Here is a 23,284-nt window from a genome sequence, read left to right on the forward strand (position 1 = left end):
ACATCTAAACAAAGGGGGAGACAGAGTCATTTTCATTCCTTTCGAAATTTTAAGGGAGTCCCTTCTTCCTCTTCCACTAAGCAGGAAGGGAACTTTGCACAAGCCAAGTCCATCTGAAGAACCAACCAGGCTTGGAACAAGGGTAAACAACCCAAGAATCCCGCTTCTGCCCCCAAAACAGCATGAAGGGGCGGCCCCTGATCCGGGACCGGATCTAGTAGGGGCAGACTTTCTCTTTTTGTCCAGGCTTGGATAAGAGAAGTTCAGGATCCCTGGACACTAGAAATCGTGTCCCAAGGGTATCAACTGGAGTTAAAAAATTCCATCCCAAGGGGAAGGTTTCTTCTTTCACGATTGTCTGTAGACCAGATAAAAAGAGAGGCGTTCTTACGTTGTGTTAAAGACCTCTCCACTATGGGAGTAATTTGTCCCATTCCAATACAGGAACAGGGGCAGGGGTTTTACTCAAATCTTTTTGTGGTTCCCATAAAAGAGGGAACCTTCCGACCCATTTTAGATCTCAAGAGTCTAAACAAGTTTCTCAGAGTTCTATCCTTCAAGATGGAGACTATTCGGACAATTCTTCCATTGATCCAGGAGGGTCAATATATGACTACTGTGGACTTAAAGGATGCATATCTTCATATTCCTATCCACAGAGATCATCACCAGTTCCTGAGGTTTGCCTTCTGGACAAACATTTTCAGTTTGTGGCCCTTCCTTTCAGGCTGGCCACAGCACCCAGGATCTTCACGAAGGTTCTAGGGTCTCTGCTGGCGGTTCTCAGGCCACGGGGCATTGCAGTGGTGCCTTATCTGGACGATATTCTGATCCAAGCATCATCTTATCAGCTGACAAAGTCTCATACCGACATTGTTCTATCCTTTCTAAGGACTCACGGGTGGAAGGTGAATCTAGAAAAGAGTTCACTAATTCCTCAGACAAGGGTTCCTTTCGTGGGAACTCTAATAGACTCTATATCCATGAAAATCTTCTTGACAGAAGATTCTGCATACATACCGAGCCCTTCAGTCCAATCCTCGGCCATCAGTGGCTCAGTGCATGGAGGTAATTGAATTGATGGTGGCGGCAATGGACATCATTCCGTTTGCTCGTTTTCATCTCAGACCTCTACAACTGAGCATGCTCAGACAGTGGAATGGAGATAATTCATATTTGTCTCCTCAGATAGATCTGGATCAGGAGACAAGAGACTCTCTTCTTTGGTGGTTGTCGCTGGATCATCTGTCCCAAGGGACGTGCTTCTGCAGACCTTCATGGGTGATAGTGACAATGGATACCAGTCTACTAGGATGGGGTGCAGTCTGGAATTCTCTCAAGGCTCAGGGTGTGTGGACTCGGTCGTAGTCTCTACTTCCAATCAATATTCTGGAATTGAGAGCAATATTCAATGCGCTTCAGACTTGGCCTCAGTTGGCTTCCGCCAGAATCATCCGATTTCAGTCGGACAACATCACGACTGTGGCTTACATCAATCATCAGGGAGGAACAAGGAGTTCCTTAGCGATGACAGAAGTATCCAAGATAATTCAGTGGGAGGAGGCTCACTCTTGTTATTTGTCAGCAATCTATATCCCAGGAGTGGACAACTGGGAGGCAGATTTTTTGAGCAGACAGACGTTTCATCCGGGGGAATGGGAACTCCATCCGGAGGTCTTTAGCCACTCTGATTCTCAGGTGGGAAAGACCGGAATTGGATCTGATGGCGTCTCGTCAGAATGCTAAGCTCCCGAGATATGGATCCAGGTTCAGGGATCCTAAGGGCGAAATGATATATGCCTTGGCAGTGCCTTGGTCGTTCAATCTAGCTTATGTGTTTCCACCGTTTGCTCTCCTTCCCCGGGTGATTGCACGGATCAAACAGGAGAGGGCTTCGATGATTCTAATCGCTTTTGCATGGCCTCGCAGGACTTGGTATGCCGATCTGGTGGACATGTCCTCTCTGCCGCCGTGGAAGCTTCCATTGAGGCAGGACCTTCTAATTCAGGGACCCTTCCATCATCGGAATCTAATTTCTCTGCAGCTGACTGCTTGGAGATTGAACGCTTGATTTTATCTAAGCGGGGGTTCTCTGATGCGGTCATTGATACCTTGATTCAGGCATGCAAGCCTGTTACTAGAAAAATTTACCATAAGATATAGCATAAATATCTTTATTGGTGCGAATCCAAGGGCTACTCATGGAGTAGGGTTAGGATTCCCAGGATTTTATCTTTTCTCCAAGAAGGATTGGAGATAGGGTTGTCAGCAAATTCCTTAAAGGGACAGATTTCTGCTTTGTCTATTTTGTTACACAAGCGTCTGGCAGATGTTCCAGATGTTCAATCTTTTTGTCAGGCCCTGACTAGAATCTGGCCTGTGTTTAGACCAATTGCTCCTCCTTGGAGTTTGAATTTAGTTCTTAATGTTCTTCAAGGGGTTCCGTTTGAACCCATGCATTCCATAGATATTAAGTTATTATCTTGGAAAGTTTTATTTTTGGTTGCTATTTCTTCTGCTCGCAGAGTTTCTGAGCTTTTGGCTTTACAATGTGATTCTCCTTATCTTATTTTCCATTCTGAAAAGGTGGTGTTACGTACCAAAACCTGGTTTTCTTCCTAAGGTTGTTTCTAACAAGAATATTAATCAGGAAATTGTTGTTCCTTCCTTGTGTCCTAACCCTTCTTCTAAGAAGGAGCATCTGTTACATAATCTGAATGTAGTCCGTGCCTTGAAGTTCTACTTGCAGGTGACTAAGGATTTTCGTCAAACATTATTATTTTTTTTTGCTGGAAAATGTAGGGGTCAGAAAGCTACGGCTACCTCTCTTTCTTTTTGGCTGAAGAGTATCATACATGTTGCATATGAGACTGCTGGACAGCAGCCTCCAGAACGTATTACGGCTCATTCTACTAGGGCTGTGGCTTCCTCATGGGCATTTAAAAATGATGCTTCTGTTGAACAGATTTGCAAGGCTGCAACTTGGTCGTTTCTTCACACTTTTTCCAAATTTTCCAAATTTGATACTTTTGCCTCATCTGAGGCTGTTTTTGAGAGAAAGGTTCTTCAAGCAGTGGTGCCTTCCGTTTAGGTTCCTGTCTTGTCCCTCCCTTTCATCCGTGTCCTATAAATTTGATATTGTATCCCATAAGTAAGGATGAAATTCGTGGACTCATCATATCTTGTAAAAGAAAAAGAAATTTATGCTTACCTGATAAATTTATTTCTTTTATGATATGACGAGTCCACGGCCCACCCTGTCATTTTTTAAGACAGATCTTTATTTTTTATTGAACTTCAGTCACCTCTGCTCCTTAGCTTTTCCTTTCTCTTCCTAACTTCGGTCGAATGACTGGGTTGGGGGGGAAGGGAGGAGCTATTTATGCAGCTCTGCTGTGGAGCTCTTTGCCTCCTCCTGCTGACCAGGAGGCGATATCCCATAAGTAAGGATGAAATCCGTGGACTCGTCATATCGTAAAATAAATAAATTTATCAGGTAAGCATAAATTTCCTTTTCTACATATGTCTAATCGTTTTTTGATACCATATATATATATATTATACAGTATATATATATATATATATATATATATATATATGTATATTTATGTATACATATGTATTTATGTGTTTTATATGTGTATCTGTAAATACATTCATACAGATATACATACATACATATCTTAAAAGCCTGGCTTTTTTTTCTAACACCTAAGATCTCATATCTTTGAGCCCTTATAACTTTTTTATGCAATAATGTTTTTTTAAATAACTTTTATTAGATAGTGTTATTATGAGTGTAAACTGTACTTTGTAGTGTATTTTATGTGTTTTGTGCAACTTATTAGTTTTGTGAAACTGTTAACCAGAGCTCTGAAGTCACAGTGATCATTGTAGCCTAAATCTCGATTGCACTCAAGCAATTGCGTTTACTTCAACGTTTGCGCTCCACTCATAATCTGGCCTTAGTGTGTAGTGTCCCTTTAAGGTGTTTTATGATTCTCTTTTTTTATATATATAATTAGTGTAATGTATTGTTAGGCCAGTATAGTCAATCACTTAAGAATGTATACATTTTCCTTAGGGATTTACTGTAAGCTATATAAATCAGTACCTATAATGAAACATATCATATTCAGCTATCGCCTAATGTGATAAAGCTCCAGCTCAAAACATGGGGATTCCTGAATGATATGTATCTTGGGGGAGAGCTGAGATGTGAAGCTATCTCTGAGTCTCCTCGGTTACTATAAAGTCATAGTAATATGATTATATATATTTTCCTAGTGTTTTTTTTTTAATTATCCTATACATAAGACTATCAACATACACCTTTGCATGTATATATATATATATATATATATATATAGCTACTTTCTAAAGGCTATCAGGAACTGACGCTCTGAGCAATAACCAAGGAGCTCCCAAAGAGTACAGAATCTAGTTATGTCTTATAGAGTTTTGTGTTACGCCCCAGATTATAATTCTAAACCTTGCAATGCTCCTGTCCCATTCAGTTGTGGGGGGGGGAGCAGCTGCTATTTTACATATTTGTATGTGCTAGCCATTCCCATGATCTCAGTGCATTCAAGATATACTGAGCGCTCATATTCAACTGAGAAAAAGAGTTGACTGCATATTCAATGTGGCTACTGAATATATAAACACTTGCTCACAACACAAGACACTGAATGGCACAGACAACTAAACAAAGAAGCCCTGTGCCACTGGGTCACACTGAACACTCACTGATTTTTTTCAAAGATATTTAATAAGAATTCACCCCTACTTGGAATGTGAGAATTAAAGTTCAATCCAAGCTCTTTTTTAATTAGAAATTGGTGTGTAATCTCAGTAATAGCCACTTTGAGGATTACCATCTGTATTGATCAATACCTAAAACACAGACAAGTTAATTTAGGTCAAGGATATTACAAGGTAACTTTTGGTCATATAACCCTTTCTATTTTACTGTATATTAGCAATAGATTATTTAGCATCAAGTTATTGCCGTGCTGTCTTTAGACAAAAATATAAATGTGCTGTTTGCTTTTAATGTTATACTCTGTAGAAGTGCTGTATGGATCGCAGGAAATGATTAGCAATTTCAGAAAAACAGCAACAATATGAAAAATTACATGCAAGTATTTTCATGCACACTAAAATCTCATATTAACACATTATATAAACGAGAAAAAAAATGGTAATAGATATGTGCATGGCGAAAAAATTTGGTTCGGATCAATTCAGATTTTTTCGAATTTCGTTTCGGATCGATTCAAATTCGGAAAAATTTGAATCAATTCGGTTTGGATTAGTTTCGGATTCATTCGGATTCGAATAAATTCGGCTGGATTTGGTTCGGTTAGGAAATTCTGAATTTCGAAATTTCAGTAAGTTTTAGGTGGGATTAGACTAGTATTATGTACTGTATATTAGGTGTAACCCATAGCAGAGTGATATAACCTAATATACTGTACAATACTAGTGTAATCCATGGCCATCCGAATCTACCGAATAAATCCGAATAAATCCAAACTAATTTGGATTTATTCGGTAGATTCGGCACTATTTTAATTCAGAAATTCGGATTGATCCGAATCCCGAATTTTACGAATTCGGACGAATTTCCGAATCGATCCGAAACAAATCGCACATGTCTAGTAATAGAACTAAGAATACAATGGAGACACAACAGAAAGGCGATCTTTACCTCGAAGCACTTTGTTATTGACCACAATTATAAATGACTCATTAATAAAGATACATTTATAAATATTTTGTTTACTGTATAAGAAAGTTATTTAATAAAACATACAAAACATATTTGTACATTACATTGCATACATATGTTTATGTTATGGGCTAGATTTATCAAGCAAGTGTGGACAGTGGTGAACATATTTCCCCCTGTCTGCCCCAGCCCGCCTGGCGGGCAGCAATACGCTGCTGGAATTTACCATTGCACGCGAGTGCTATTTTACACTCACATGCAACACAGCCAATCCCGCATGGGCAGGATCTGTCAATCTCCCTGGTCAGACAAGACCGGGGAGATTAAAATTCTGCTCTTTAGAGAAGGAGAAGAGGGGCCGCTGCTTGATAAATACATACTGCAGGTTTACTTGTAGGGGAGAGGAAGGCTTGATGAATTGAGCCCTTAATCAGTAAATGAGCACACTTTCATTATCAATTTTAAGTGTTTGTTAGTAATTTTTGCAGAGTACTAATTTCATTTTTCATGTTCAGGTTTTCTGTTCAGTTGACTATAAGAACATATGCATCCAGTGGCCTCATTTACTATATGGCTCACCAAAACCAAGTTGACTATGCTGCTCTACAGCTCCTCGAGGGAAGGCTCTATTTCTTGTTTGATATGGGAAAAGGAAGGACAGTGTCTATCCATCCAGCTTTCATCAGTGATGGAAAATGGCATACAGTAAGTATAGTAACATGCACATTTGCCATAGATAGACATTTCATGTATATCAAGTTCGCCACACTGTCATTGTCAACACTGCCTATTTTTTATTTCAAATATACTTAAAGGGACATGAAACCCCAAATTTGTCTTTCGTGATTTGGATAGAACATACAATTTTATTCAACTTTCTAATTTACTTCTGTTATCAAATTTGCTTCTTTCTCTTGTATTCCCTTTGCTGAAAGAACATCAATGCACTACTGGCAACTAGCTGAACACATCTAGTTAGCCAATCACAAGAGACAAATGTGTGCAGGCGCCAATCCGCAGCTAGCTCCCACTAGTGTAGGATATGTGCGTATTCATTTTTAAAATAAGGGATACTAAGATAATTAAGCACATTTGAAAATAGAAGTGAATTTAAAAGTGTGTTAAAATGACATGCTCTATCTAAATCATTCAAGTTTAATTTTGATTTTCCTATCCCTTTAATTATAACTTATCATTGCTAATAAAGACACCCATAGTAAAGCCACATTTTAACTTATAATTTGTTTAACATTGTGGCAGCTTTAAGACATTAAATGGAATTGTGTCTATTACCAAATAATGATTGATGCAAGTATATCAGTTGTACATAGACATTCATATCATGCCAGCTATAACATACCTCCTCTTATACAATGGCATTTTAATGTATAAATGCAGCAATTTCATATACATTATATATAGGTTTTGGAGTAAAATATCCCTTTAAATACTGAACTTAATTAGGCAGCAGATATTAAATAATTTTAGGTCATTCTCTTTGTATCATTTTATCAAAAAACGTATACCTAGGTAGTCTCAGAAGCTGCTGATTGGTAGCTGCAAATAAATGCCTCTTGTCAATGTCCCATTAGTGCATTGCTGCTCCTTCAACAAAGGATAGATAGAATAGAATTAAACAAATGAGATAACAGAAGTTAATTAGAATGTTGTTTCAAATTGTACTCTCTCTCTCTGAATCATGGGTTTCATATCCCTTTAACTCTAAAAATTATGGATTTTTCCAGTTGCTTTAAAAATTGAAAGTTTATACTCCAGCATTCACAAGATATTGTATTGTTTCATAATGCGAGAGAGAGAGAGAGAGAGAGAGAGAGGGAAAGGGAGAGAGAGAGACAGAGAGAGAGATTGTATAATAGGCTTCTAAAAGGGTTCTGAAACAACAATGGGATATTTGTTATGTTAACTCCATTATGAAGTCCAGATAGGCTCCTCCAAATAATGCTGCAGGGGGGAGTTTGGCCATTGATCAATTGCAGCAAAGAAGATGTTAATGTATTCAGAAATTTGACACATTTCACCAATATGTGAATTAACTGTAGGGCTGCCAACTGTCTTTTTTCCCCATTTCCAGGGATCTCCCTTATTTGCCAAAGCTTTTATTAAAGTCTCCTATACTCCCTTATTTATCTGTTATTTATCTTCTACTAGAACATTTGTCTATATTTTATTTTTTTACATGTACAATCTTCATATTAAACATTTGATATTGTGCTCTAATTTTGTTAATAAGTTTGATTTATCTGACTGTTTAAGGTTTTTACTCCCATTGTGCTTTAAATGAGAAATACAATTCAGGGATGTGCAGAAAGGTGTATATATTAAAGGGACATCATATCCATTTTTTTTTTCATGATTCAGATATAGCATGCAATTTTAAACAACTTTCCAATTTATTTAAATTATCTAATTTGTTTTGTTTTTGTGTATCCTTTGTTGAAAAGTATACCTAGGTAGGTTCAGAAGCTGCTGATTGGTGGCTGCACATATACACCTTTTGTCTTTGGCTTTCAGCTAGCTCCCAGTAGTGCATCACTGCTCCTTCAACAAAAGGATACAAAGAGAACAAAACTAATTGGATAATAAAAATAAATTGAAAAGTGATTTCAAATTGCATGATCTATCATGAAAGAACAAAATGTGGGTTTCATGTCACTTTAAGCTAGACTGTATGAATGAAGGCACTTTGGATAAAGAATTTTATTGTTTCAAACTGTATCAAATTATAGTGCTTTTTCAGTACCTACTGTATCATTTCTTGATTTTATACGTGAAGCATGACGGTTCTGTAGTCTCACTTATTTTCTTCAAAAAACTTTGACAACCCTAATTTGCTGAAATACTACAGAAAGGTCCTTGTGTCCCTTAAACAATTTAACATATATACTTGGTAAGATGTGATGTAAATATACTCATCTTTGCTTTATCCATTGTCTGCTTTCACAGGTAACAACTGAATACATTAAGAGGAAAGGCACCATCACTGTTGATGGACAAGAGTCTGCCCCTGTCAGTGCTCCGGGTGACAGCAACACTCTGGATGTAGAAGGAAAGCTTTATCTTGGTGGGCTGCCCCTGGATTACACAGCGAAGAACATTGGAAATGTAAGTAACCAACTATTTTACCAATACATATGAAGGATCCAAATTAGTTTTCTGACTTTTTTGTCTATATTGTCAATTTAAATTGTGATTTATGTAAATGAGCTATTTTATGTACAGTGGGGCAAAAAAGTATTTAGTCAGCCACCAATTGTGCAAGTTCTCCCACTTAAGAAGATGAGAGAGGCCTGTAATTTTCATCATAGGTATATCTCAACTATGAGAGACAAAATGTGGAAACAAATCCAGACAATCACATTGTCTGATCTGGAAAGAATTTATTTGCAAATTATGATGGAGAATAAGTATTTGGTCAATATCAAAAGTTCAACTCAATACTTTGTTATATATCCTTTGTTGGCAATGACAGAGGTCAAACGTTTTCTGTAAGTCTACACAAGGTTGTCACACACTGTTGCTAGTATGTTGGCCCATTCCTGCATGCAGATCTTCTCTAGAGCAGTGATGTTTTGGGGCTGTCGCTGGGCAACACGGACTTTCAACTCCCTCCAAAGGTTTTCTATGGGGTTGAGATCTGGAGACTGGCTAGGCCACTCCAGGACCATCGTTGCCCGGGCAGTGTGTTTAGGATCATTGTCATGCTGAAAGACCCAAACACGTTTCATCTTCAATGCCCTGGAAGGAGGTTTGCACTCAAAATATCACGATACATGGCCCCATTCATTCTTTCATGTACACGGATCAGTCGTCCTGTTCCCTTTGCAGAGAAACAGCCTCAAAGCATGATGTTGCCACCCCCATGCTTCACAGTAGGTATGGTGTTCTTTGGTTGCAATTCAGCATTCTCTCTCCTCCAAACACGACAAGTTGTGTTTCTACCAAACAGTTCTACTTTGGTTACATCTGACCATATGACTTACTCCCAATCCACTTCTGGATCATCCAAATGCTCTCTAGCATACTGCAGACGGGCCCGGACATGTACTGGCTTAAGCAGGGGGACACGCCTGGCACTGCAGGATCTGAGTCCCTGGCGGCGTAGTGTGTTACTGATGGTAGCCTTTGTTACGTTGGTCCCAGCTCTCTGCAGGTCATTCACTAGGTCCCCCTGTGTGGTTCTGGGATGTTTGCTCACCGTTCTTGTGATCATTTTGACCCCACGGGGGTGAGATCTTGCGTGGAGCCCCAGATCAAGGGAGATTATCAGTGGTCTTGTATGTCTTCCATTTTCTAATTATTGCTCCCACAGTTGATTTATTCACACCAAGCTGGTTGCCTATTGCAGATTCAGTCTTCCCAGCCTTGTGCAGGTCTACAATTTTGTTTCTGGTGTCTTTCAACAGCTCTTTGGTCTTCACCATAGTGAAGTTTGGAGTGTGACTGTTTGAGGTTGTGGACAGGTGTCTTTTATACTGATAGCAAGTTCAAACAGGTGCCATTAATACAGGTAATGAGTAGAGGAAGAGGAGCCTCTTAAAGAAGAAGATACAGGTCTGTGAGAGCCAGAAATCTTGCTTGTTTGTAGTTGACCAAATACTTATTTTCCACCATAATATGCAAATAAATTCTTTCCAAATCAGACAATGTGATTGTCTGGATTTGTTTCCACATTTTGTATCTCATAGTTGAGGTATACCTATGATGAAAATTACAGATCTCTCTCATTTTCTTAAGTGGGAGAACTTGCACAATTGGTGGCTGACTAAATACTTTTTTGCCCCACTGTAGCTATTGATGATTATGCTGTTTTTATAATTTTCTTAACCCAGGTTGGTTTACCCCAACTAGGCGTGTGCCTGGGGGTGCCGTTCAGGAAGGGAATGGCATTTTTTGCCCTTAGGACCCAGAAGTTCTGCATTTTAATAATTTTTTTTTTTTTTTATATTTATTTTAAAAAGAAGCTAAATGCACTCCTATGTCCTTGCCTATAGCCTAGGGCTGGAGTAGTAGTGCAGCTGATTAGCTGTACAACTCAAAAGCCTTCTCTGGGGAAACATGGCACGTGCTGTGAGCAAACGTAACCCTTAGGAGCCAGTTGAAGAGGTAAACTAAATGCCTTCTCTTCTGCAATGATTTAAAAACATTGCAGAACAACTGCATTCAGTGTCCCTGTACTTTCACACTGGTGCTGCAAGCCATGAAAACTATAGCTTCAGTAGCTTTATCAACTAGCCAGACTCAAGCCTTCACTCTGTCCCCCCTTCTCTGTACCTGTGTAACTCTGGGTTTCTCTCCTTATCCCCCGTTCTTACGCTTGTGTACGGTGCTGGTACTGTCTGTAGTGCAGACACTTTTTCTAATGGATTGGAATCAACCCCAGTGTTAAAGGGACATGAAACCCCAACAATTTATTCCATGATTCAGATAGAGAATACAGTTTTAAGCAACTTTCTAATTTAATTTTATAATCTAATTAGTTTAATTATCTTGGTATCATTTGTTGAAGGAGCAGCAATGCACTACTTGTTTCTAACTGAACACATGGGTGAGCCAATAACAATAGTTATATATCTGCAGCCACCAATCAGCAGCTAGAACCTAGGTTTTCTGCTGCTCCTGAGCTTGCCTAGATAAACCTTTCAGCAAAGGATAACAAATGAAGGAAACAAATTAAATAATAGAAGTAAATTGGAAAGTTGTTTAAAATGGTATTCTCTATCTGAATCATGAAATAATTTTTTTGGGTTTCATGTCCCTTTAAGTGTGTAGAATACAGCATTGAATAAATAAATTAGACAACAATTTTATGTAGCTGATTATCTCATGTACGTATTAGGATGTAGTAAAGACACACTACATAGAGATAACTGTATCAGAACAATACGTGAAGCCACTGGTTGGAGATTAGTAAACGTGTTCTTACGTGTTCTCAGCAACACACTGTTATTGGTCATAAAGAAAGAGCTGTTACAAATGTGGGCTAATGGTGTCTTAATCTTTTGCTTAGGTTACACACAGTATCCCAGCATGCATTGGAAATGTGATGATAAACAACAAACAACTGGATAAGGCGAATGCTATCGCTATACATGCTGTGAACAAATGTTATGTCAATGCACAACAAGGAACTTACTTTGATGGAAGTGGATATGCCGCATTGGGTAAATATAACAAAAATAATAGACATTAATTGTCTAGTTCTTATGCATGTTTATTTTTTTTTATCATATTATTATTATATAGTTTGCTTGATAAGGCAGCTATTTATTATTGTTTTTTTCAGTAGCTGTTTATCCCACAAAGCAGAAAATTAAAAGAATTAAAGGCATATGAAAACCAATAAATGTATTTTCATTTAAAAAAAGTTTCCTATATTCTTTTATTATCAAATTTGCTTTGTTCCTATAATATTCTGTGTTGAAAAGATACCCAGGTAGGCATCTGAAGCCCTATATGGCAGGAAATAGTAATGCTATCTAGTGTTGTTGTTAAAGGGACAGTCAAGTAAATAAAAACTTTCATGATTTAAATAGGGCATTTAATTTTAAACAACTTTCCAATTTTCTTTTATTACCAATTTTGCTTTGTTCTCTTGGTATTCTTAGTTGAAAGCTAAATCTGGGAGGTATATATGCTAATTTCTTAGACCTTGAAGGTCACCTCTAATCTGAAAGCATTTTGACAGTTTTTCACCACTAGAGGGCATTAGTTCATGTGTTTCATATAGATAACATTGAGCTCAGGCACGTGAAGCTCCTAAGAGCAAGCACTGATTGGCTAAAAATGAAAGTCTGTCAAAAGAACTGAAATAAGGGGGCAGTTTGCAGAGGCATAGATACAAGGTAATCACAGAGGTAAAAAGTGTATTTATATAACTGTGTTGGTTATGCAAAATTGGGGAATGGGTAATAAAGGGATTATCGACCTTTTTAAACAACAAAAATTCTGGTGTTTACTGTCTGGTGTTAACATTTTTGCAAAACTGCTTCCATATAGTGCTCCAGAAATGGGCCAAGTCCTAAGCATACAACCCTGCTTTTCAATAAAAGATACAAAAATAATAAAGAACAAATGAAAATAGAAGTAAACTAGACAGTTGTTTAAAATCAAATGCTCTATCTGAATCATGAAAGAAAAACATTGGGTTTCATATTCCTTTAAAGGGACATTAAGCTGCTGAGTATAACTACAATAGAATAGTTACTACTAATCATGCAATTGTTTTTCCTCCTTTGTCTGAATCTGTCTTAAAAGTCATTCTCTAATTTTTTTTTAATCCCTTTATTTATTCAAACTCAAGTAGGTTTCCATAAATAAGTCATGTATATCACAGTCACATCAACAGTGTACATAAGGCACAAAGGAGTATAACTGTGCAGAAAGTATTCCAGAGATATTCCAAGTTCGGCTTTTAGCCTGCGTCGGGTTAGCACTCGTGAAAACTTTTTACTTTCAACTTGTATTATGCATGCTACCTGACATGCGTATAACGCTTACTTCTAGAAGAGTTAACTCGCAAGAGGGGGCGATAAATTGCTCTCCACTTGTATTCTAGCCCTAACTAAGTAACTCTGGTAAGGCAGTATCAGGAGAAAGCATGAAGCCCACCCATGAAGTCTAAGTTCCAGTTCTTCATCAATGAAGCAGGTGTAGGGGGTGTCTTTGTGCGTCTCTGAATCATGTGGCATGATTGGGATCTTCATGCGCTTTGGGCTACTACAGTCCATCGTCCTTTGAGCTGCTCATTTAGTAGAAAGGTGCTGTTGTAGAAGGGAGAGGTCATTCTCTTATTTTAACCCCTTACAAGCATTAGTGAAGCTCTGCATCTTCACACTGGGCGCCACCATCTTAGAGCTTATATTTGTTATTTAGCTTTTAAACTGTGCAAAAAAACTGCAAACATGTAACTCTTCTGCTCTCTATTATGTGAGCTAAACTAAAGGGAAATATAGAGCCATCAAAAAGCAAATCTGTTTAAGTGCTTCAAGATGGTGGCGCCCAGTTTAAAATGCAGAGCTTTACTAACTGGATTCTGTAATGAGTTAAAATAATAGAAATGCGTTAAAGAGAGCTGCAGATACAGGAGGGAAACAAAAGAAGCACAGTGAGTAGTAACCATATACTGTAGCTGTACCCAGCAGTTTAATATCCCAATAAAACTCAACATTTAAACTTGCCATGGAATATAATTAAGAAAAGTAAAACATGATTGCAATATACATTTATTTATTATTTATTTTGCAGGATTTTGCTGTAAAATGACTTTACTGCCTCCATTATACTTAAAGGGACATGAAACCCAAATTTTTCTTTCATAATTCAGATAGAGAGAACAATTTTAAACAACATTCCAATTTACTTCAATTATCTAATTTGCTTAATTCTTTATGTATCCTTCGGTGAAGAAATGCACATGAGTGAGCCAATCACACAAGGCATCTATGTGCAGCCACAAATCAGCAGCTACTAAGCCTATTTAGGTATGCTTTTAAATAAAGGATGTCAAGAGAATGAAGCAAATAAGATAATAGAAGTAATATGGAAAGTTTTTTAAAATTGCATGCTCTATCTGAATCCTGAAAGTAAACATTTGGGTTTTGTGTCCCTTTAAGTATAGCAAGATTTATAAGAGCCTGCATTATTTTACACATTGATTGGTCAGATCAGAGCACAAGCACTTGTTCCTAATTGGTTCCCGCAAATAAGACCAGGAACATGGATTTCACCATGTTTTGCATGAAGTTTTCCCTGAAGTGCTCTTGATTTTTCACTGTAACTGTATTAAATAATATACAAATGTTTCTTATGCAATGCATTGCACTTTTGCTAGTATATTCCAGGAGTTTAATGACCCTTTAAGAACACAAACAACAATAACTGACAGTAATATGAATTTATATATAGATTGTTATTTACTATTTTATTAACAGTGTATCAGCTTCCTGAAGCCCAGTTAACAATGTGAAACAGCTTTTTGCAGTATCTGAGATGTCAAGTGTCAAGAGGTTTTCTAAAGTGCTGCTAAGTAAAAAACAATGTCCTTATAATTTTAAAATGTGTGGTAAAGAAAAAGCGTAGAAAAAAGGAACTGGAAAGGGGTGAAAATCAGATGATTTATTATGGTAGAAACACAGAACATGTCAGAGTGACCTGTCAGATCTGATGCATTACTCTTATAATGTGCTTTAAAAAAAGAGACTTTAATATCACTGCTAAGGTGCTTGGTTAGTTTGTGAATGTTAATATTAAAATAAACCAAGTTAAATCAATATTAAACTCAAAATAAAACTCATAAAGCTAAAAAATATTCAGTTTACATCCATTAGTTTAGTTCACGTTTGCTGACATTTAACGATGAAAATATAATTCATTCTCTTGTTATGTTTGGTTTAAAAGCATACCCAGGTAGGCTCAGGGTCAACAATGCGCTATTGGGAGCTAGCTGGTGATAAGAGAATACATTGGCTCACCAGACGTGTCCAGCTAGCTCCTAGAAGTGCACTATGTGCATTTTCTTTTCAAGAAAGGATACCAAGAGAACAAAGTCATTTTAATTGAAAATACTGTTAAAATTACAAGTTTCATTTTGACTTTCCTGTCACTTTAAGTCAGTAGTATGACTATCACTTGCTATACAGTATATTCCCCTAATATGAATTACAGGCTGACACTTGTCTAGCATTGTATACTCAGAATTGGCAAGGATACATCTGTATTTGTAAATCATAGATGGAAAACATTCATTATTTTGACAATAGAAGAACATTTTTGTATATTTTTTTGTGAAGGTTTCTAGTTGTAAAGTAGAACAAAATAAAACACCACAACTATGTATACAGTGGGAATGATTGAGATATAGATTTGCAAAAAAGTACAAACATACTAATTAGGGAACCACATAATCCAGGCCAAAACTAGCATAGAGCCTTTTAAAGTGCAATTTTAATGGATAGCAATTTGTTAATTTTTTTTATATTCTAATGTTATATTTTTTATATTTGTTTATAGTTAAAGAAGGATACAAAGTCAGATCAGATGTGGATATAACTCTAGAGTTTCGTACTACGTCCATGAATGGTGTCCTACTTGGAATTAGTAGTGCCAAGGTTGATGCTATTGGTCTGGAGATTGTTAATGGCAGGGTAAGGTCATTGCTGTTACTTTTTATTCAATACCAATGTATGCTCAAAATGTAATTGCATCTTTGAAAGATCTATCTATCTATCTATCTATCTATCTATCTATCTATCTATCTATCTATCATAGACATATGATGTAACAATGTTCATCTCAACACTGGAGGAGGACCAGTGAACTGCTTGTGCAATGCTGCCCCCTGCAGATTTGTGGCCAATTGGCCGCTAGCGGGGGTGTCAATCAGCCCGATTGTATAAGATTGAGGCGGATTAATGTCCGCAGCCTCAGAGGCGGCGGACCAGTTAAGGAGCAGCTGTCCTAAGACCACTGCTTTATAACTGCTGTTTCTGGCGAGTCTGAAGGCTCAAGTGGAAACAGGGGCATCAGGGGCCATTTCGTCCTTGATAAATTGGCCCCAATGAGTAGATGGAACAGAATACTATTGTCATCTTATTTATACATAAAGAAATCATCATTTTATCATTTGTTTTATCATTTTTATTTATAACAACTCACAGTAACTGTTGTTGAAAAACAAAAAGAGAAAACCTTATGCGCAAATGTTTGGACAGTCTTCTAGTCAGCACTTATTAGCACAGAATCTGGAAGAAATCACAGCCTCGGTTTTTGTAGGCATCTAACAGTTTTTTCTATTCTCGCTTTCTCTTTCCCACTTCTTTTTTTTTTTACATAATACTTATAGTTCAGAAATATTCAGTGGTTTCCTTTCAATAATATTCAAACCTGTGAAGGCCATTCCAAACCTTACTCTTGTGTCTAGAAGTAGTGCATGGTTGATTGCAAGGTGTGTTTTGGATCATTGTTTTGTTAGAATATCCAACCTAGTTACATTTTCTGTACTGACTGGCACAATAGCTTTCGAGAATTGTTGATATTTAGTAGAATTCCTTCTACCTTAACATTATTTCCTGTGCCACTGGCAGCCACACAATGCCAAAGCATAATAGATGTACCCCATGCTTAACAGTTCGCAAGATGTTTTTTCTTAACACCATTGTTCTTTTTTTCTCCAAACTTACCTGTTCTGATTTGATTTTGCCCACACCACATTTTTATTTTTTATTTTTTTTCCCTTCAAATAAATTAAGTCTAGCAGTTAAGGGGCTATAATAGTAAAAAAAAAAACATGCTCTAATGGATTAGAGTGTGCAATTTTATGACCCTGCTCTTCTGTGCGTTTAACACCAGCAAAGTGGTTAATCACACAGTAGAAGTGCTGCTCGGGATCCGCAGTACACTGTGTTCCTGAGCAGAAACCAACATTAATCCAATCAGCAGTGCTAAGCGCACGACTCAGATGTGTAACTAGATTAGCAGCAAGTTCTACTTAGGACTAGCAGTGCACTGCAGGTCCCGAGCGGCACTTCTACTGCATGTTTAATCCCTTTGTGGGGGTTAAACACACAGTATAGCAGGGTCAATAGTCATAAAATGACATGCTCTGCCAAATTAGACTATTATGGCTCTTTAAATAGTAGCTATGCATTAAAATTTAAAGAAATATGTAGCGTTTAAGGGGCCCATTTACATTCTGTCGGACAGACATGATACGCTGTAGCAATCATGTCTGCCCGACATCGATGAACAGTTAACATTGCACAAGCAGTTCTAGTAAACTGCTTGTGCAATGCCGCCCCCTGCAGATTCAGAGCCAATCGGTTGTATCCGATCAGGTTGATTGCTGTTCGCAGCCTCAGAGGTGGCAGACTAGTTAAGGGTCAGCAGCCTTAAGACCACTGCTTTTTAACTACTGTTTCCGGCGAGCCAGAAGGATCGCGCGGAAACAGGGTGATTAGGCACAATACGGACGATAATAAATCGGCCCCTAAGTTTTTTCACTGCAGAGTTTGTTTTGCAACTTTTTTTTTTCGACTTAGGAAACCACCAGAATATGTTTTTGGTCAGGAATGCCCAAACAATTTACATACAACTAATGTTGTTCCAAAAAATGTGTCCAAACCAAATTTTAAGCCCAGGCTCACCTCTAATATTAATTATAACCCACTGCTTAGTGCTTTTTTATCCCTTTAAATGGAAATACATGTGAAATAGAAAGTAGTATTTTACTTTCATTGCCCTCTAGTTTTATAGTCTTTCTAAACGAATTGCCATTTAACAAGCTATGTATTCTATTACAGTTAAATAAAAGCTTTTCATATTTGTATATCTTTTCATATCTCTCACCTTTGTAGAAAATATTGTGGCTAAGCCTTTCAACTGAAGTAATTATAAGAAATGTCTGATTTAAGCAGTTTTTCTTGCTTATTAGCAGAGTATTAACAGCAGCATACATTAAAACATTAAATTCTAATTCAGTAATTTAACTAGATGGACTATTATTTATGTGCCCAAATGCAACTACTAAACTGAAAATCATTTATGTGTATGTCTCATAAAAAATAATTACAATAAAGAATCAATTCCAATAGCTGAAGAAGAAAGTGAATCTGAGCTTTAGAATAGTTTTTATCCATATCTAATACCATCTTAACAGCGCCCATACCGCTCTCATGAGTAATTGATGTATATAAACTTTCTACATCTAAGCTATATAGAATGAATTTGTCAGATACGAGATCCAAGGTGTCTATCTTTCTTAAAAAATCACTTGTATCTTTCAAAAAAGAATTGGATATTTCAACAAATGGTCCGAGAATACGATCCAGAAAGATAGATACATTGGTTAAGATAGATTGAGTGCTTGCCACTATGGGGCGGCCTGGAGCGCCTTATATTTGTATCTGAATTTAATTCCCAGTCTAACCAAATCCAACGCATTATGAGGAAACATTGGTCAATACTCTCTGAATGTAACCCCCAAATTAAGGAATTTAAGAATTTACCCATGCCAGCGTATAAACAGAGTTTTAATTTGAAACAACAACTAGTTAGAGCAGACATAGGGACAAACATTAAATTAAAACAAAAATTCATTAAAAGTAAGAATGAGGGGTGTTTTCCCTGCTTGGGATGCTCATGTTGTAACAACATGACAAAAGGGCCCACATTTGTTCATCCAATTACTGGAAAAAAGTTTAAAATTAATGGCTTTCACACATGCTTAACTACTTATGTAGTTTACTTAATTAAATGCCCATGTGGGCGGGGCTATGTCGGTGAGACGACTAGAACTATCAAAGATAGGATAATTGAACATAAAAGCTCCATTAGAACTAAGAACTTAAAAGCACCAGTAGCACAGCATTTTGTGGAAAAGGGCCATTCAATTGGGCAATTGCGTTTTCAAATTATTGAGAAAATAGAAATGCCAAGAAAGTTAGGGAATAGAGAACTCCTCCTTAAACAGAGAGAAAGTTTTTGGATTTGGAAATTAGGCACCATGGAACCTAATGGGTTAAATAAAGATCTTGATATGTCTGTTTTTCTATAAGTTAATTTTCTATTTATTTGTTTATCAGTCTGTAATTGAGATTGTAATATGATTCTATGAATACATTGTATTATATGTGTTATTACGATTGTAACTAGATTATAATGAATACACTGTAGAATTGTTTTTAATTATTTAGATATAAAGGGTTAATAGGAAGTTGCATATGCAGCGCCACCTAGTGGTGTTTAGGTATAAATAGAATCATTTCAGTATGATGTTTAGCATGAATAAGGTAGCAATACCGAAACGTTGCTGTTAATGTTGTGTTGTGCCCAATAAACACTTATTTTTTTGCTGCTACTCCTTTTGGATTTCTTTGGATTGATGTTTCAGAGACTGGAGTGGGTCTCTTGAGTAGCTGGCAAAGGGGCCGCTGTGTGCTGAGTCATTGACTTTGAATATGTCTCATATTATTACAGGTTTTGTTCCATGTTAACAACGGTGCTGGTCGAATAACTGCTGTTTATAAACCACAAGACACCAGCTCCCTGTGTGATGGGAAGTGGCACAAGCTTCAGGCCAATAAGATTAAGCACCGGATCGTTCTTACTGTTGATGGTGTCACAGTTCAGGCAGAGAGTCCTCACGTCCAGTCCACCTCTGCAGATACTAATAATCCAATTTATGTTGGCGGTTATCCAGGTAAGAAATGTTTAATGTAAGGGAATATTTCTTTTTATGTTCCATGAAACAGGTTTTTTTTTAAGTGACTTTGTGCTATAATATTTTCTCCCCTTTAATATAATCCCAATAATCCATTTTACTTGCTGGAGCATGTTAGATTGTTTACAAATAGCTCCTTTAGCTTTATTCAGTCATTTGAAACAGCTACGTTTGCCTTTGGAAACCAACAACTATACTGAAAACTTTAATACTGCAGTATCGGTTTCAGAAGAGAGATGTAAATATTCTGCAGCAGAAATCAAACTTCAGTCTATATGAAAAGGTATTCCTGCAACAGCTTTGAAAACAACAACAAACTCTTATCAGCTGTTTAAATACATTGTCCCTTTAAAAAACAAATCTTATGTTTGTGTGATGAATACATAAATTTTTTGTGTCAGGCTTCTTAAGAAGTGTTCCTCTCTACTTGTAAGACTGTGAGGGGTGACTATTTCATCCAGTAAGCATTCACACAGCAATAATAGACATATACAATAAAAAGCAGCATGAGCAAGTGCAATTAAAAAGTCCAGAGTTTATTGGTAGAATACCTACACAGGCATACCCAAGGCCAAGCAGGCATACTTTTGAATACACATGACATGCAGTTTCTGCTAGCTGTAGTTGAATTTTGAACAGGGTTTGCTTTTTCAAGCAAAAGTGATAATTTTATATGTTTAAATGCTGCTTCTCAGTTCATTATGAATGCAGAGTAAGTTTTCTAGAATGTGCTACAAAAATATAACAGCAATTTTTTAAGCAAGGTTTTTTTTGTTACTGTACTAGTTTAAATCAGAGATTCCTGAACAAAGATCCATTTCAGCAATGTAAAGAAACAAAATTATTAACAGCCTGCTGATAAAATGTGATTTGTCCAAATTAGCACATTAGACTTTTAGAACTTACAGGGGTTTGTACAATGCTTATGTTGAAAGAACATTTTCTGTAATTTGTCTATATATATATATATATATATATATATATATATATATATATATATATATATATATATATATATATATATGTGTGAAAAATGTACATAAATGTGAAAAAAGAGAAAGAGAACAGCACTCCTGAGATAGAACAAAAGCTAGAATAACTTCCATGCCTGTTCATTTATATTGCAACTCAGGGTGCGCGTTTTTTTAGCACACTATGCCCCTTCACAGAGAAAAAATATCCTGTAGCATATCAGTCTGATCCTGCCGAATGACAGTCCAGCGCCAAATTCCTTTACTTGAGAATGACCACAACATTCAAATGGCACATGAAATTCAAAATTAAAGTTTCAAGGTTCAGATAGGTTTCTCAATTTATTATATTATCATTATCTACTAAAGTATTTTGTTCTCTTGGTATCCTTTGTTGAAAAACATACCTAGGTAGGGTAAGGAGCAGCAATGCATTATCTGGACCTCAATGGAGATTGGTGGTCATGCACATATGCCTCTTGGTATTGTCTCCCCAGATATGTTCATCTATGTCCCATTAGTGCATTTCTGCTCTTAGGTTGGTTATAACTATGGGGCCGACTTATCACAGCCCGAATTGGGCCGTCTACCCCTGTTTCCCTGTGAGCCTTCAGGCTCGCCGGAAACAGGAGTTAAGAAGAAGCGGTCTTAAGACTGCTGCTCCTTAACTCGTCCGCTGCCTCTGAGACTGCGGACATCAATCCGCCCATTCTCATACGATCGGGTAGCGGCTGATTGGCCGAGAACTGCTTGTGCAATAATAAATGTTGACAGCGTATGCTATTGACATTTATCAATGTCTGGCGGACATGATTGCTACAGCAGATCATATCCGCCAGACACTTCATAAATTGGCCCCTATGTGTTAACAGGGATTAAACACATATGGCTTTTTGTTTTTTACTCTATTTCCATTTAACATAGTTTTTTTAAGAAAGTGATGGAAACCTACACTGGCTGAAAAAAAGCATTATGGTTTGTTTTGTTTTTTTGTTAGTTTTTTTTGTTAGTTTTTGAAAGTGCCAAATTATTTTAATTGACAGACAGGCTTAGCAGGAAAAATCAAGTGTTTCATAATATTTTCTTTTCTTTCTTCTTCCTGTATAGCTGATGTAAAACAAAACTGTTTGACTAGCCAGACGTCATTCCGTGGATGTATTAGGAACATGAAACTAGTGAAAGGTCTACAAACAGAGGCCAGTGACTTCAGCAAAGCATTTGAGATGCGCGGAGTCTTCCCTCATTCCTGCCCTGGAACAGAGCTCTAAACTCAAGACAAACATCTAAACAGTTCTATCTTTTAATGATCTGGCGTAAAAGCATTCAAGAATGTCTCTTTTAGGACATTCATATTTCCAACTCAGGAACAATATTTTTACAAATTATTCTGCAATTATGTTTTAACTAAAAAAATATACAAATACCTCCAATAGAATATTAAAACTATTACATTGGTGTTTTTATTAAAATTGTCTATTAATCTGTTTTACAGCTGGATTGTGTTGAATGCTTGACAGTATTAGGAGGTTTTTGTTGTCCATTATTTGTTTAATATGATGTCAATCTGCAATCATTTTTCAATCACAATAAAATGTGAGTGCTTTTCTTTTACATACTGTTGTTGAATTTTATTGGCACTACTTGAAACCAATAACCTTCCAGTGCCCCTCTATGCTTCCAGATGATACCCACACCAGAACTGCACACAGTTTTCAAAACTCTGATTAACTAATGATCTAGAAAGTGATGCAGACCCCTCAGTTTTCCTGCTGCTAATTCCTCTTCTAGTAAAGCCAATCATCATAGTGTCCTTTTTAGCTTTGTATTATTTAGAACTAATTTTCATTCCAAAGGCAGGGAGAATCCACAAAGCCAATCATCATAGTGGTCTTTCTTTCTACTCTAATGCATTGTTTAGATCTCAAGTCCACAACTTCATTCATTACTGCTGGAAATATCAACACCTGGCCACCAGGAGGAGGCAAAGACACCCCTGTCAAAGGCTATACATATCCCTCCCACTTCCCCTATCCCCCCAGTCATTCTTTACCTTTCGTCACTATTGGAGGATGGCCGAGAAAGTGTTAGAAAAACATTTAGTCCATTAATGGGTATTTTCCCTTAAAGTGTGGACTGGGGTATTTAAGTAACCATTTAATCCTCTCAGTGAGAGTTGTGGTGAAATTTGGCTTCTTAATGTCGCAGGGAATGATCTCTGACCTCTATCTAGGGATTTAGCACTATATCCTCCTGGGAAATCAGTGTTAACATTTTACACTGTTTTCCCTTCTCCTCAGGTCCCTGTCAGATGTGTTGGTGAGACTGTCAGACCTTGAGATGCTG

General features: G+C 37.1%; 1 protein-coding gene across 1 annotated transcript in view; it reads left to right on the forward strand.

Annotated features, from left to right (window-relative positions):
* LAMA1 (laminin subunit alpha 1) overlaps positions 1–22,552 on the forward strand; it is a 289,080-nt gene extending 266,528 nt beyond the window's left edge. Inside the window, exons 58-63 of the mRNA XM_053714935.1 lie at positions 6,250–6,439; positions 8,699–8,857; positions 11,763–11,916; positions 15,764–15,897; positions 19,727–19,949; positions 22,049–22,552. Of these exons, the coding sequence (XP_053570910.1) occupies positions 6,250–6,439; positions 8,699–8,857; positions 11,763–11,916; positions 15,764–15,897; positions 19,727–19,949; positions 22,049–22,209 (1,021 nt within the window). The 3' untranslated portion in view covers positions 22,210–22,552. The remainder of the gene's footprint in view (positions 1–6,249; positions 6,440–8,698; positions 8,858–11,762; positions 11,917–15,763; positions 15,898–19,726; positions 19,950–22,048) is intronic.
* Positions 22,553–23,284: the final 732 nt, after the last annotated feature.

Source organism: Bombina bombina, chromosome 5 (genome assembly GCF_027579735.1).
Source record: "Bombina bombina isolate aBomBom1 chromosome 5, aBomBom1.pri, whole genome shotgun sequence".
Taxonomy (NCBI): Eukaryota; Metazoa; Chordata; class Amphibia; order Anura; family Bombinatoridae; genus Bombina; species Bombina bombina.